The 16,339-nt window shown below is 44.3% G+C and overlaps 2 protein-coding genes and 1 long non-coding RNA gene across 3 annotated transcripts; 1 reads left to right on the top strand and 2 right to left on the bottom strand.

The window, feature by feature from the left end:
- Positions 1 to 2,864: 2,864 nt before the first annotated feature.
- LOC100533147 (uncharacterized) lies at positions 2,865 to 8,087 on the bottom strand. Its single transcript, NM_001308318.1, has 4 exons — positions 7,925 to 8,087; positions 5,781 to 5,938; positions 3,611 to 3,759; positions 2,865 to 3,521 (listed from the first exon to the last, which is right to left on the bottom strand). The coding sequence occupies exons 2-4, from the start codon at positions 5,881 to 5,883 to the stop codon at positions 3,243 to 3,245; spliced, it is 531 nt and encodes a 176-aa protein (NP_001295247.1). The 5' UTR covers positions 5,884 to 5,938; positions 7,925 to 8,087; the 3' UTR covers positions 2,865 to 3,242.
- Positions 7,699 to 9,477, top strand: LOC109940439 (uncharacterized). The gene is made up of 3 exons (XR_002748563.2): positions 7,699 to 8,145; positions 8,352 to 8,604; positions 8,688 to 9,477. It is a non-coding gene; the product is annotated as an uncharacterized lncRNA (long non-coding RNA).
- A 376-nt stretch (positions 9,478 to 9,853) lies between these two features.
- LOC111589548 (zinc finger BED domain-containing protein RICESLEEPER 2-like) lies at positions 9,854 to 11,660 on the bottom strand. The gene is made up of 3 exons (XM_023300400.1): positions 10,360 to 11,660; positions 10,218 to 10,279; positions 9,854 to 10,135 (listed from the first exon to the last, which is right to left on the bottom strand). Exons 1-3 carry the CDS (start codon positions 11,534 to 11,536, stop codon positions 10,103 to 10,105), a joined length of 1,272 nt encoding a protein of 423 aa, XP_023156168.1. The 5' UTR covers positions 11,537 to 11,660; the 3' UTR covers positions 9,854 to 10,102.
- Positions 11,661 to 16,339: the final 4,679 nt, after the last annotated feature.

Below are 16,339 nucleotides of genomic sequence, written 5' to 3'. Positions count from 1 at the left end.
CACATGATTGAATTCATTGCATACGCTCAGACCCAGTTTGGTACCACGCCTAAATCCTTCCAAACCGATAATGGGACCGAGTTTGTCAACCACGCCACCACTTCCTTCCTCACTAGCCATGGCATTACTCTCCGCCTTTCCTGCCCCTATACCTCACCACAAAACGGCAAGGCCGAACGCATGCTCCGCACTACCAACAACACCATCTGCACCATGCTGCTCCATGCGTCCATGCCACCTCCATACTGGGCTGAGGCCCTCACAATAGCAACATACCTCCTCAATAGGCGCCCCTCCTCCTCCATACAAAACCAAATACCTCACCAAATACTTCACGGCACACTCCCAGACTACGCCTCCCTTCGCATCTTCGGATGTCTATGCTATCCGAACCTTACTACCACCTCCCCTCACAAACTCGCCTCTCGATCCACTCCTTGTGTCTTCCTCGGATACCCATCTTCCCACAAGGGCTATCGCTGTCTTAACATGTCCACTCGCCGCATCATTACCTTGCGCCATGTTATTTTTGATGAGTCTGTGTTCCCATTCTCGGCTGCACCATCGGCGGGCTCCATGCCGCCGTCACTTGATTTTCTGATGCAGGACCTCACCTCCTTGACGGCACCAGCAAGCACCCCTCCGTCGCTCGCTGCCAGCAGCGAGGATGATCTCCAGGTACTCCTAGACCCGACCATACTTCAGCTCGGCCCCCGGGTTCACCCTGCGGGCGGGCCACAGCTAGGCGCTCGTGGGCCCCAAGTGGGGCAGCCGGCGGCTCCTCCGACTGGTGGTCAGCGCTTCGGCAACACCTACACTCGTCGCGCCCAGCCCCCAGCAGCACCGGTCACCGAGGAGGTGGCTCCTGTGGCTGCTGCACCTCCAGCACCAACAGCGGCTGCACCAGCTTCGCCCCCAGCGGCTCCAGCAGCTCGGCTCCTATCTACTGCAGCGAACTGGCCTGTGACACGCTCACAAACCGGCTCCCTCCACACTGTCCAGCGCTTCGGCTTCTCCACCTCCGTCGCCTCGCCAATCCTGGCGAACTATCGCAGTGCCCTGGCCAATCCAAATTGGCGTGCTGCGATGGTGGACGAGTACAAGGCATTGATCAACAACGGCACTTGGCGCCTCGTACCTCGGCCGCCTGGTGCGAACATTGTCACTGGCAAGTGGTTGTTCAAACACAAGCTCCACTTCGACGGCTCCCTCGCCCGGCACAAGGCACGCTGGGTCGTTCGTGGCTTCTCCCAGGAGAAAGGCGTTGACTACGACGAAACATTCAGCCTGGTCATCAAGCCGGCCACGATCCGCACCGTCCTCAGCATTGCTGCGTCCCGAGACTGGCCCATCCGACAGCTCGACGTGAAGAATGCCTTCCTCCACGACAACCTCGAGGAGACTAGCTACTGCGAGCAGCCGAAAGGATTCGTCGACCCCGCTGCACCTAACTCTGTCTGCCTGTTGCAGAAGTCCCTGTATGGGCTTAAGCAGGCACCGCGAGCTTGGAATCAGCGCTTCTCCAGCTTCATCCGAAGTATTGGCTTCACCACCTCCAAAACGGATGCCTCCCTGTTCATCTACAAGACTGGAGACGCCATGGCCTACCTCCTCCTCTACGTCGACGACATCATCATCACCGCATCATCACCGGCTCTTCTCCAGCACGTCACCTCCCGCCTATCGTCGGAGTTTGCCATGACGGACCTTGGGGATCTCCACCACTTCCTCGACATCTCGGTGACACGGGACAGCAGTGGTCTGTTCCTCTCCCAGCGGCAGTACGCCGTTGATCTCCTCCAGCTCGCTGGCATGTCTGAATGCCACCCGACAGCTACTCCGGTGGATGCCCGGACCAAGTTGTCTGCCTCCGAGGGCGCTCCAGTCGCCAACCCCTCGGAGTACCGGAGCCTCGCTGGTGCTCTCTAGTACCTCACTCTGACCAGGCCGGACCTGGCCTATGCTGTCCAGCAAGTCTGCCTCTTCATGCACAACCCTCGCGAGCCGCATCTTGCGCTAATCAAGCGCATCCTGCGCTATGTCAAGGGCTCCCTGTCAGCAAGTCTGCACTTGGGACCCGACGACGTTGATCAGCTCACAGCCTACTCCGATGCCGACTGGGCCAGCTGCCCCGACACGCGTCGCTCCACCTCCAGCTTCTGCGTCTACCTCGGCGACAATCTGGTGTCATGGTCGTCCAAGCGTCAGACGACTGTATCTCGCTCCAGCGCTGAAGCAGAGTACCGTGTTGTGGCCCATGCTGTTGTTGAGTGCTGCTGGCTGCGTCAGCTACTACATGAGCTGCACATCTCCATCCCACGTGCGACCGTGGTCTACTGTGACAATGCGAGCGTTGTGTACATGGCAGCCCACCCAGTCCATCACAGCCGTACGAAGCACATCGAAATCGACATCCACTTCGTCCGTGAGAAGGTAGCTCTGGGGCAGTTCTGTGTTCTTCATGTTCCGTCTACACACCAGTTCGCCGACATCATGACCAAGGGTCTGCCCAGACTGCAGGCGGGTATATATATATATATATATATATATATATATATATATATATATATATATATATATATATATATATATATATCAGGATCAATCAGAGCCTGATTAGCGATTGATTATAATCACCTAGATTGGCTAGCTGCCTTGTATAGTCTAGGATTACTTTCTATCTATAGCCTAGGACTGTTTCCTTGTACAGGGAATAGCCTCCCATACATGCCTATTGACTATATATAACAGACTCCCCACCCATTGAGGGTGTGTGGTGATTCACTCCATTCTTCCCTTTCTACAATAAACATTCCAAATGTACTTTAAAGATGGGATAGAAAAATCCAACCACAAATTGCGAGGAAACAATATAAGGCCATCCTTGGACGACATTCCCATGCTAATCCCAGCACTGCACAAATCACGTTTTCATGTACATGCTAACAATGCCACTAATTCAGTTCCTATTTGCACAACTGGAGCGGTCAGTCTAAAAAATAACAATCTTTGTGTCTCAAAACACTAACGCTTACTCCCTCCAACACAAAAGAACAATATGTCCATACATAGTTATCTAGATAGAACAACAACAACACAACCTATAAGGCTGTAATCTAGATACCCTTGTCACCTTCCAGAGCAAGATAGCTAGCTGCATGTTGCTGTTTCCAATACTAATGTCTGATGCATAATTCGTTAGCGACGTTCATCCCGTGCCTCATCAACGAAACAAGCAAAGGCTAGATTGTTGGCACTGGCATAGTACCCAGCACGTGCACCCTAAGTGACAGTTCGCCCTCTTCCTCTTCCTGGAACATGAAAGCACACACGTGTCCTGCTTCGATACGGTGACTCTTCACAAAGAGGGGCCATCCACCAAGAAGCCTTAGTTCTCCATGGATCATTGAGAAGTTGAGCTTACTGCCGAACAGGTCCCTGCCTGCAAAAACTCTGGTTTCACACCCATAAGTGCCCAGACGACCGAATATGTGTCGCTTACTGAACTGTCTTGAAAATACCTACAAAGCGATACCAGAGGAGAACACATAGACAATCAGCACCAGGTCATGTTTTGGGATGATTACATTATGTATCACACACCACGTACCATCTGTCTCTTGACAACATTAGACTTCTTCATGGTGCAAATGTATGCTGGAATGCCAGAGCCACAGGCACGTGACAAACCAAGCGCAGCTTCTTCTTGCTTGGGTGTAAGTCTTGTGCGATCGCCATACCATAAGTTAGGTCCCACGACTGCAAAGTGGAAGGTGAGATCAGTTCTGCATGTGCATGGTCTAGTGCCCTCTTGTTTCTTTGTTTAGGTATGGAATACATATTAAAACCAAACCTAGGTCCATAATTTTTTTTTTGAAAAAGTCCAAATTACTCCCCTGCACAGATAAGTTGTTTTAGGGTAACCCCTAAACAATTTTGTGCTCAATTTACCCTTCGGATCTTCCAGTTGATCCAATCTAACCCCTTATTAAGATTTCCCTTTTTTTGTTTCTCCCACCCAGACACAAAAGACACAAGTAGATATTTTAGTTCGAATTTTATAGGGTGACAGCAGATATCATAACTTATGTTTGAAAATACATTATAGTTTTTCGTCATAATGTTTCCATATAGTTCTCTTCTCTATCAGCAGAGTAAATTTATTATTAGACACATAAGCTATCCAAAACAATGATGAAAAGTTCATAATGTATTTTTTAAACATAAATTATGATACTCTATCAGGGCAGCATATATAGTGTAACAACGATTAGGATGCTAACATCAAATTTTGTCTATTGGATTCACTATCTATGGCTGAGTGCAATTCCACCAGGGGATAGCGTGTCCTATTATGCGAAAACGAAGGGGTTCTTACAAAATAGTCTGAGAGGTGGGATTGCACTCAACCATAGAGGATGGATCCGATGGACAAGATTTGATGTTAGCGTGTTAGCACCCTAATCGTTGTTACACTAGATATGTTGCCTTCTATTGATGTACAAAATTTGAACTTAAAACTCAACTTATACATGGGGAAAAAGGGAAAAAAAGAATTGAGTAGATTGCACCAAATGAAACATCTAGAGAGGCAAAAAAGAACACAAAATTAGTTTAGGGGTTATCTGGACAACTTTCCTGTGAGGATTAATTCCTTTTGTTTTGACATTTAAACTATATGATGAAGCTGAATTGAATTCTTTAACATCAAGAATTTCACTGGCACTCTCTAAACAAATAGTTAATTATGTTCTGTTTGTTCATGCCTTCATTCATAATCAAGCTCTAATGGCTTAATGATCTTAGCAAAAACTACAATGGTTCAAGTGCATCGGCGCTTTATTCAATCAGCATATTCATTCACCATTTCGACTCAAACCATCCCACGAAGGCATTCAATTTTTTTAACGTTATAAAGCTGATCAGTGAAGGGCGGGCCTGGTGCAGCGGTAGAGCCTACCGTCTGTAACCGGAAGGTCCTGGGTTTGAGCCCCAGCCTCTGCATATTATGCAAGTAAGGCTTGTCGCTTAAGGGCTTGTTTGGGATAAAGGGTAATGGAGAGGATTGAGGGGGCTAGAATCCCTCACTATTCAAAATTGAGTAGCGAGGGATTCTAGCCCCCTCAATCCACTCCATTACCTTTTATCCCAAACAAGCCCTAAAGATACCCTTCCCCAGACCCCGCACAGTGCGGGAAGCCTACGGCACTGGGTACGCCCTTTTTTTGTAAAGCTGATCAGTGGTCACTTTCTGTTACTTATTTCACCATTACGTGTTGCATTCTAAATTGTCATGGAGTTCAAATAATCCAGTTGCGAGTCGAGACACTAAGGGGATGTTTGGTTGAGGAATCACCTCATTCTATATGAGGTGGTGAATGATGCAGTGCATCATGAGTTCATCCCATGATTTTGGTTGAATGACACCCTACGTCATAGTTATACACTTGTACTAATTATTATCTTGTGAGGGATAAACTGGTGTGTGTGTGTGCGGCTGTGGGCGTTTGGGTGGGGGGTGTGGGGGGCGATCAACCAATTCTAGTCCATAAACCAAACAAAAATATGGGTGAGAAGGTGATGGATCACCCCATTAATCAAACCGAACACACCACTAACTCTCTATTCTACACCCAAAAAACCTGCACTAAGCAGGTCACCTCATAGGCTCAGACTACTTGCCCTTCGAATCTACAATAAGTCATCCTTTAACTGAAGCATTGAACTAATCATGCAGAAAGGACTTAATAGCAAAAAGCGATCCATTACTTTACACTGACCTTTTGAAAAGCAAGTACTACTTTGGGCTTCCATCACTCTTTCATGGGTGGTGACCGCTGATCTCCCTGACCCGCAAATTTTATCCGGAGCAAAGGCTTCCATAAATATGCTAGATTGCAAATCTTTTTTTTTGTGATAGGAAGTAGAGAAGTACTCGCTGCACCCATCAGAAACAGAAAGTACACAAATGGGATAAGCACCTCGATAATTTTTTTCTCAGGTTCATAATCTCAGTCAGTGATAATATGCATGTCTAGGATTGGCACAGCTGCAGTTAATAAAAAATTATCTCGGCTTCTTCTGCTCCTGAAACCCCACCGTCCCCTACTTCTCCATGAATACATACATAAACTTAATAAAAAATGGAACAAATATTAAACCTAAAGAGAGCAACTCATAACCCAGATTTCTATACTTCACAGTAACAGAGCATTCTAAAGAGGAAGGGTAATTCTAGAGTGTGACATAAACATGCAATGAAGACAAAAAGGGATTCCGGGTACTTAGGTTTGGACGGTTAAACAATCTTCAAAGATCATAAGTGCAGCCCAGCTCGGCCATAAGGTAGTCCACAAACTTGTCACAAATAGATAATGCCCACAGCAACTTGGACAGTCACACTCACAACAAAAAGAAGTCATAGAAGAAAATAAGACTGCAACATAGGAACCTCAGCAACAATATTTTAATCACCTTTGGAATGAACCAAAGTACCAAACCAATCAACTGAAACAAAGTCTCCCTGGAAAAAAAATCCAAAATCTTGCTATTGCAACATTTTAGAACACAATCCTCGGCAAGAAAAAAAAGAGCATTTGATATCACCTATTGCAAGAAAAAAAAACTTTGGCACACAAGTTTATCTTGGACAGTGGCAGACCAGCAGTGCACCTTAGTGGGAACTTGGGTTGCTGTGTGCAGCCCTCACAGCATGCTAGTCTCCATGACTGTTAGCCAATCTTTTGGCATTTTTTGTCATGCTGTCCTCCATGACTATTTCCCAATCCTTTGCCCACTATCTGGCCCTCTGGTGCTCGGTGTTGTACCCCTTGACAAGATCAAGTCTGGGGAGGGCTGCTAGATTTTAGAGAGAGAAGGGCGGAAGGAGCGAGCGAGCCATTGTTCCCTAAAGCTTGCGAGGCTTCCCATGACGATTCTTTGCAGGGGATGGAACTGCCCACTATCAGGATCAAGTTACTGTATAACCAAGCGAGAGGCATAGAAAGGGAGATGAATGCTAGATGTTCTGAACTAGAAGTGAACAAGGAAAATGAGATGCCTGAGGGATATGTGTGTTTATTGTGTAGTTGAGGATGCTCCCGCAGCGTCCCATCTTTTTCTTTTCCACTCAGGATGGCCAACCAGAGCATTTCTGTGACAGCAAACACACACACACACACACACACACACACACAAGCGGACAAGCCTCAGAGAGATCCAGGCCTGGAACTGCTGCCCCTTCCCTGTTTCGTGCTATCTTTTATCTCAAAGAACAAGGAGTAACAAGCAAAGTAAGACATAAACCTGAAACAACTTCCCAAACAAAAAAAAAGGAAAAAACAACCCTACAAGCCTCTAGACACTTAGATAGGAGGATTGTGCAATCCAAGCCCTCTAGCTTACCGACTTTTTTGCCCCCAACCAATTAGGTCTAATGTGGATAGATTCACATAACTATGCTAAAAACTATCAAAATTGAATGCTTAATATAATCAAATCAACCAAAACAAACTTATTAAGCTTGATTTCATATGTCAAAATACTAAAAAAACTAGACTCTAGGAGCAAATATATGGCGGATTTGCATCCACACGCATCTGGGGTTCCGTCTTTGCATGATGACCGTGTGACCTGCAAAAAAGCCTCCAATGTGCCGTGTCACCAGCAACAAATACAACACTTGGGCATTTGCATCCAGGGCACTATTGAAATTATTCAGCCAAATCAGTAAGCCAGGCGACGGACCTAGACATCTGTCAAGTCTATGCTACCAAGCCGGGGCTCCTCTCGAGGACCCAAATAATAGACCCATAAAACTCCGTTCTGCGGAACCCAAATCCAAAATCGAAAGAACCACCGCCCTACGTTCGCCATGCTACCATACCAAGCGGGGGCTCGTCTCCGGAACTGAAGGTATGCTTACCGTCGTGGAGGTTCCCCTCGCACTGGGGATCTCTCCGCCAGGCGTCGACGAGCTGGATGACTCCGGCGCGGCGGCGAAGTGCGACGGACGAGGGCTCTGTAGCGGCGGGGGTCCTACGCCGCTTGCGACCGGTTCCGGAGGCCTTGACGGCGCTAGGGATGGCAAATCTGCCCGCGGGTACGGGTATCCGCGGGTTTCGTACCTGATGGGCACGGATACGGGTAAGAAATCTCGCCCACGGGTAAGGATACGGGCAAAACCTCTCATCCGCGGGTAATTAAAGGATATAAAATTGTGCCCGTGGGTATTACCCGTTACCCGCTTAATTTACAAGCCCATGAAAATATCCCCTGGTCTGGCCCAATTATCAGTCGGCCCACCAAATTTTCCAAAGGCAAAAACCTTAAATCCCTATCCTCTCACGCAGACACGGTCACGTACTCACGTTGGCGGCTATCGGGCATCGGCTGGGTCCCTGAGAGATTGAAACACCGTGCTCACTGCTCACGGCGGCCGGCGGCTCCCTAGCGGCGGCCGGCGGCAGACCGGCAGTGTGCTAGTGCGGCAGACCGGCAGCGGCAGTGCAGGCGGCTGACCCTCTCCCTCAGGCCTTCACTCCCTTGGCGGCGCGCCGGCGCGGCAAGCTGGCAAGCTCTTGGCCGTCGGAGACAGTGGCAGTGGTTTGCATCACCCTCACTCCCTTCATCCCTTGCTTGTTGCTTTGCTTGATCTACTAGTTCATGAACTTGTTAATCTATTTCAGGTTTTTTATTTCTATTTGTAATGTCAACTCCGGGAGACAGTGGCAGTGGTGCTGGACCTACTAGTGGTGGTGGTCGACGCGATTCTAGAGCTCCAACTCCATCATCTACGCCACGAGATCCTACTCCTACACCATCTGATGGAATAGCGCCTACTCCTACTGATGGTCAAGGTACTGGAACCACCAACACTGATGCTGTTGAAATAGATGAGGATGTTAGGGTTGGTAGTAAAAGGAAGCTTAAATCTGATGTATGGCAAGACTTTGAAAGAGTCTGTGTAGGTGGTACTTGGAAAGCTAAATGCAATTGGTGTCACAAAACACTATCAGCTGTATGTAGAAATGGTACAAGTCACTTGCGTAGCCACGTAAACAGCTGTGAATCTCGACAAACAAGAAAAGGTCTAAAACAGTCCACTTTGAAATTATCTAAAACACAAGATGGAAATGTTCTATTGGAGAAGTATGTGTTTGATCAAGCTGTTGCTAGAAAAGAACTCGCATTGATGATATGTGTTCATGAGTACCCACTTTCTATTGTTGAGCATGTTGGTTTTAGAAGGTTTTGTGCTGCATTGCAACCTTTATTTAAGGTTATGTCAAGAAATACAATTAGAAAGGATATTTTGGACATGTACCAAGTGCAAAAGGTATCCATGGTGCATCAGTTCCAGCAACTGGGATCTCGTATTGCTGTCACCACGGATATGTGGACAGCAAACCATCAGAAAAAAGGCTACATGGCTGTGACTGTTCACTATATCGATGAGAGTTGGAATCTAAAAAACTATCTTTTAAGGTAATAATAACTTTCTTTGTTGCACTACCTTTGGTTGTGACTTGTATACTAATATGATCTCTTGTTTTTTGCCATTATACTCATAGGTTCTTGTTAGGGATGGCAGCGGGTCGGGTAAAGTGCGGGTAAGCAATTTACCCGCCCGCCAACATATCCGCGACTCTAGTGTTTATCCGTACCCGCGAAAGCTTGCGGGTAAATTTTTTTACCCGTGTCCGTACCCGCAGGATATCCGCGGATATCGGGTAACCCGTTACCCACCAGAATAATAGCATGTGTGTATGTGACCCTATTCATTTCACCAAATACATCAATAGTTTGACAGACATAATATAATGACATATAATGATATAAGGAACATCGATCATCCAGAAACAAGTCTCAAACTCTCAAGATAATGAGTCATTACAATATTTGCTAAGATAAAATGAACGCACAGATAAATTCCACACACTATTTGTCTGACTTTAACACACATAGGTACACAAACAGAAATGCACCATCTAGCAGTACACCAATCCACCATCCAGATTCCAGGGACCAAGTTCCAACAGGCAATAGTCCACCAATCCACCATCCAGCAGTCCATCCATCTCACAAGTCATGGTATAATGGATCATGTATCAATGATTTCAGACTCCAAATTTTCCTAAAAGCAAAGAATACATGTACAGTAAGGTACAGTAAATAAAATAGAGGGAAGATTCATCAATGTAGGTTATAGTAATTACCAAGCCTTCTTCTTCATCATCAAGACATGTCATCAATGCATTAAGAGCTGAAGATTCAGGGCCTAATAGAATAAATCATTCAAAGTTAGTGTGACTGTAAATAAAAGAAGGGAAACAAAACCAAATGAACTACATGTTATACCTAACATATCAGCTCGAGACCAAGCTTGCATACACATCAAAGCTTCCACCATGTTTGGGGCAAGTCTGCTACGGTGTGGGCTAATGATTCTACCACTAGTACTAAAGACGGACTCGGATGCAACTGTTGTCACAGGAATTGATAGGATATCTCGAGCAAGCTTTCTCAAAGTAGTATACTTCAACCCTCCAACTTTCCACCAATCAATGACATCCAATTCAAGAGTTCTTGGCAGCATATCCTCTTCCAAGTACATATCCAATTCTGTGCACACAAAAGATGTCGGCACAGTTTGTTCAGAAGCCATGTACTTATCAAATATTTCATTCACCTCAGCATCACCCTCATTTAGTTCTTTTTTGCTACTACCACCAGCCACAATACCATCAGTTGCACCAAAACCTTCCATGGAACCTTCAAATTCCTTCACCAAATCTATCAACAAATCTTTAATTTTCTTTACTTCTCCAAACATATCCTCAGGTCCATATATTTGGGTGTACATGGCATACAAGAACTTCATTTTACGTCGAGGATCTAGAACGGTGGCAACAGCCATCAGACCATGAACATCCATCCAATACTTCATAAACTTTTCCTTCATGGCTGCTGACATGCTTTCTATGATAGAGTTGTCACTAGCTTCCCACTTTTGAATGGCCAGATAAATACCACACACTTTGGGAAAAAATAAGTTTGATGTGACATAAGAAGTACCAGATAGTAATTCAGTTGTATCATAGAATAGCTTTAACCTATCACATAGATACCTAGCAAATTCCCAATCTTGGTCTGTAGGTCGAAAAGAAAAACATAATTTTTCTTTCTTTGCAAGACGATCAAACACATGTATGTAATTTAGTGCAACATTAAGCATTAGGTACGTAGAATTCCATCTTGTTTTAACATCAAGAGCTATTTTTTTATCATATTTAATGCCTTCTTGTAAAACAGCCCTTTCAAATCGTTCATGTCTTTTGGGTGTGGCTGACCAAAAGGCGATAGTTTCACGGATCCTCCCTATTGCCTCTTCTACTACTTTTACACCCATTGCATCTTTTGCACCCAATCCATCTTTCACAATAAGATTGATTATATGTGCAGCACAACGCATATGCATCAATTTACCCCTAAGCATAAGAGAGGGGAGAGGCATCTTATCTTGCATTTCTTTCATAACATTGTCATTGGTGCTGCAGTTGTCAAGAGTGACCGTCGAGACCTTCTTGTCAATATGCCAATCCAACAGTACATCATGAAGGACTTCACTTATAACCTCAGCTGTGTGTGGGTGTGGTACGTACAAGAACCTATGAGTATAATGGCAAAAAACAAGAGATCATATTAGTATACAAGTCACAACCAAAGGTAGTGCAACAAAGAAAGTTATTATTACCTTAAAAGATAGTTTTTTAGATTCCAACTCTCATCGATATAGTGAACAGTCACAGCCATGTAGCCTTTTTTCTGATGGTTTGCTGTCCACATATCCGTGGTGACAGCAATACGAGATCCCAGTTGCTGGAACTGATGCACCATGGATACCTTTTGCACTTGGTACATGTCCAAAATATCCTTTCTAATTGTATTTCTTGACATAACCTTAAATAAAGGTTGCAATGCAGCACAAAACCTTCTAAAACCAACATGCTCAACAATAGAAAGTGGGTACTCATGAACACATATCATCAATGCGAGTTCTTTTCTAGCAACAGCTTGATCAAACACATACTTCTCCAATAGAACATTTCCATCTTGTGTTTTAGATAATTTCAAAGTGGACTGTTTTAGACCTTTTCTTGTTTGTCGAGATTCACAGCTGTTTACGTGGCTACGCAAGTGACTTGTACCATTTCTACATACAGCTGATAGTGTTTTGTGACACCAATTGCATTTAGCTTTCCAAGTACCACCTACACAGACTCTTTCAAAGTCTTGCCATACATCAGATTTAAGCTTCCTTTTACTACCAACCCTAACATCCTCATCTATTTCAACAGCATCAGTGTTGGTGGTTCCAGTACCTTGACCATCAGTAGGAGTAGGCGCTATTCCATCAGATGGTGTAGGAGTAGGATCTCGTGGCGTAGATGATGGAGTTGGAGCTCTAGAATCGCGTCGACCACCACCACTAGTAGGTCCAGCACCACTGCCACTGTCTCCCGGAGTTGACATTACAAATAGAAATAAAAAACCTGAAATAGATTAACAAGTTCATGAACTAGTAGATCAAGCAAAGCAACAAGCAAGGGATGAAGGGAGTGAGGGTGATGCAAACCACTGCCACTGTCTCCGACGGCCAAGAGCTTGCCAGCTTGCCGCGCCGGCGCGCCGCCAAGGGAGTGAAGGCCTGAGGGAGAGGGTCAGCCGCCTGCACTGCCGCTGCCGGTCTGCCGCACTAGCACACTGCCGGTCTGCCGCCGGCCGCCGCTAGGGAGCCGCCGGCCGCCGTGAGCAGTGAGCACGGTGTTTCAATCTCTCAGGGACCCAGCCGATGCCCGATAGCCGCCAACGTGAGTACGTGACCGTGTCTGCGTGAGAGGATAGGGATTTAGGGTTTTTGCCTTTGGAAAATTTGGTGGGCCGACTGATAATTGGGCCAGACCAGGGGATATTTTCATGGGCTTGTAAATTAAGCGGGTAACGGGTAATACCCACGGGCACAATTTTATATCCTTTAATTACCCGCGGATGAGAGGTTTTGCCCGTATCCTTACCCGTGGGCGAGATTTCTTACCCGTATCCGTGCCCATCGGGTACGAAACCCGCGGATACCCGTACCCGCGGGCAGATTTGCCATCCCTAGTTCTTGTACGTACCACACCCACACACAGCTGAGGTTATAAGTGAAGTCCTTCATGATGTACTGTTGGATTGGCATATTGACAAGAAGGTCTCGACGGTCACTCTTGACAACTGCAGCACCAATGACAATGTTATGAAAGAAATGCAAGATAAGATGCCTCTCCCCTCTCTTATGCTTAGGGGTAAATTGATGCATATGCGTTGTGCTGCACATATAATCAATCTTATTGTGAAAGATGGATTGGGTGCAAAAGATGCAATGGGTGTAAAAGTAGTAGAAGAGGCAATAGGGAGGATCCGTGAAACTATCGCCTTTTGGTCAGCCACACCCAAAAGACATGAACGATTTGAAAGGGCTGTTTTACAAGAAGGCATTAAATATGATAAAAAATAGCTCTTGATGTTAAAACAAGATGGAATTCTACGTACCTAATGCTTAATGTTGCACTAAATTACATACATGTGTTTGATCGTCTTGCAAAGAAAGAAAAATTATGTTTTTCTTTTCGACCTACAGACCAAGATTGGGAATTTGCTAGGTATCTATGTGATAGGTTAAAGCTATTCTATGATACAACTGAATTACTATCTGGTACTTCTTATGTCACATCAAACTTATTTTTTCCCAAAGTGTGTGGTATTTATCTGGCCATTCAAAAGTGGGAAGCTAGTGACAACTCTATCATAGAAAGCATGTCAGCAGCCATGAAGGAAAAGTTTATGAAGTATTGGATGGATGTTCATGGTCTGATGGCTGTTGCCACCGTTCTAGATCCTCGACGTAAAATGAAGTTCTTGTATGCCATGTACACCCAAATATATGGACCTGAGGATATGTTTGGAGAAGTAAAGAAAATTAAAGATTTGTTGATAGATTTGGTGAAGGAATTTGAAGGTTCCATGGAAGGTTTTGGTGCAACTGATGGTATTGTGGCTGGTGGTAGTAGCAAAAAAGAACTAAATGAGGGTGATGCTGAGGTGAATGAAATATTTGATAAGTACATGGCTTCTGAACAAACTGTGCCGACATCTTTTGTGTGCACAGAATTGGATATGTACTTGGAAGAGGATATGCTGCCAAGAACTCTTGAATTGGATGTCATTGATTGGTGGAAAGTTGGAGGGTTGAAGTATACTACTTTGAGAAAGCTTGCTCGAGATATCCTATCAATTCCTGTGACAACAGTTGCATCCGAGTCCGTCTTTAGTACTAGTGGTAGAATCATTAGCCCACACCGTAGCAGACTTGCACCAAACATGGTGGAAGCTTTGATGTGTATGCAAGCTTGGTCTCGAGCTGATATGTTAGGTATAACATGTAGTTCATTTGGTTTTGTTTCCCTTCTTTTATTTACAGTCACACTAACTTTGAATGATTTATTCTATTAGGCCCTGAATCTTCAGCTCTTAATGCATTGATGACATGTCTTGATGATGAAGAAGAAGGCTTGGTAATTACTATAACCTACATTGATGAATCTTCCCTCTATTTTATTTACTGTACCTTACTGTACATGTATTCTTTGCTTTTAGGAAAATTTGGAGTCTGAAATCATTGATACATGATCCATTATACCATGACTTGTGAGATGGATGGACTGCTGGATGGTGGATTGGTGGACTATTGCCTGTTGGAACTTGGTCCCTGGAATCTGGATGGTGGATTGGTGTACTGCTAGATGGTGCATTTCTGTTTGTGTACCTATGTGTGTTAAAGTCAGACAAATAGTGTGTGGAATTTATCTGTGCGTTCATTTTATCTTAGCAAATATTGTAATGACTCATTATCTTGAGAGTTTGAGACTTGTTTCTGGATGATCGATGTTCCTTATATCATTATATGTCATTATATTATGTCTGTCAAACTATTGATGTATTTGGTGAAATGAATAGGGTCACATACACACATGCTATTATTCTGGTGGGTAACGGGTTACCCGATATCCGCGGATATCCTGCGGGTACGGACACGGGTAAAAAAATTTACCCGCAAGCTTTCGCGGGTACGGATAAACACTAGAGTCGCGGATATGTTGGCGGGCGGGTAAATTGCTTACCCGCACTTTACCCGACCCGCTGCCATCCCTAGACGGAGCTAGGGGGCGGCGGGAGGTGAACAGTTGGGACTTGGAGGGACCGGAATCTGGATAACGACAGTCGGGCGGGGTGGGTCTGCTCGCCTATCGGTTCGTGGTTGGCTTTAATTTTTTTTTTCACCAGATTAGCTAAGAGCATCGACAAAAGAGCTTCTAATTATGATCTTATTTAGACTTAAAGCAATAAAACATTCTTCCAACAGCGATCCTATTTTATAAAATTTTATTAAAATAAAATTATAGGATTCATTCTCTCGGATCTCAGATATAGTACCCTATATACTCGTACCATATCTTTATTTTTATTTAATCTCTAACTATTTATTTTCTAATAATATGATTTAATTCCTAAATATATTATTTAAGACTTGACCGTTGGAGTAAATATTTCTTTTGAGACCCTAAATATTTTAAATATGGTCCTATTTTAAGTTTTAGTACTCTATTTTAGGGTTTGTTGTTGGAGGTGCTCTAACATCCTAACTCGGTTTTATTAACGACAACTCGATTTGTTAACAAGCCAGCTCGCAAGCTAAACAAGCTACCACATTTCAGTAAAACGAAACTATATACATATCATTTATATAAGAATTAATAAACATGTTATTTGTATGAGTGGTGTTTATGCCCTATGAGTTAAACTAATTATCGATGAAATGTGTTTATGTGTTAAAATTAGTCTATACTAATATAACTGTAGATTAAACTGATAAACATGTGCGTGAATTGTGAATTGATGAGTTGTCTTAATTTGATATTACATTGATGTGGTCTACAAAATTATGAGTATAATTACTATTTCTATTGTTAAATTAGTTTTAAATTAACTAGAAATTGATTATTATGCTTACATTATTTTTTCTGCTCCGGTTCACGAGCTAAACGAGCCGAGTCAAACGGACTTTATAGCTTATTAGCATAACGAGCCAAATCGAACCAACTCGATAGCTTAATGAGACAGCTCGAACTCGGACAAGCCAAGCCGACTCGATATAGAGTCCTATCTATCTAGGACAAACGAGTTTAGCAAAAGCCATGACAACAAGTTTTTTATTTTAATAACAAAATTAATAATTAGT

This window comes from Zea mays, chromosome 6 (genome assembly GCF_902167145.1).
Source record: "Zea mays cultivar B73 chromosome 6, Zm-B73-REFERENCE-NAM-5.0, whole genome shotgun sequence".
Classification (NCBI taxonomy): Eukaryota; Viridiplantae; Streptophyta; class Magnoliopsida; order Poales; family Poaceae; genus Zea; species Zea mays.
This window is presented reverse-complemented; position numbering and strand designations above follow the sequence as displayed.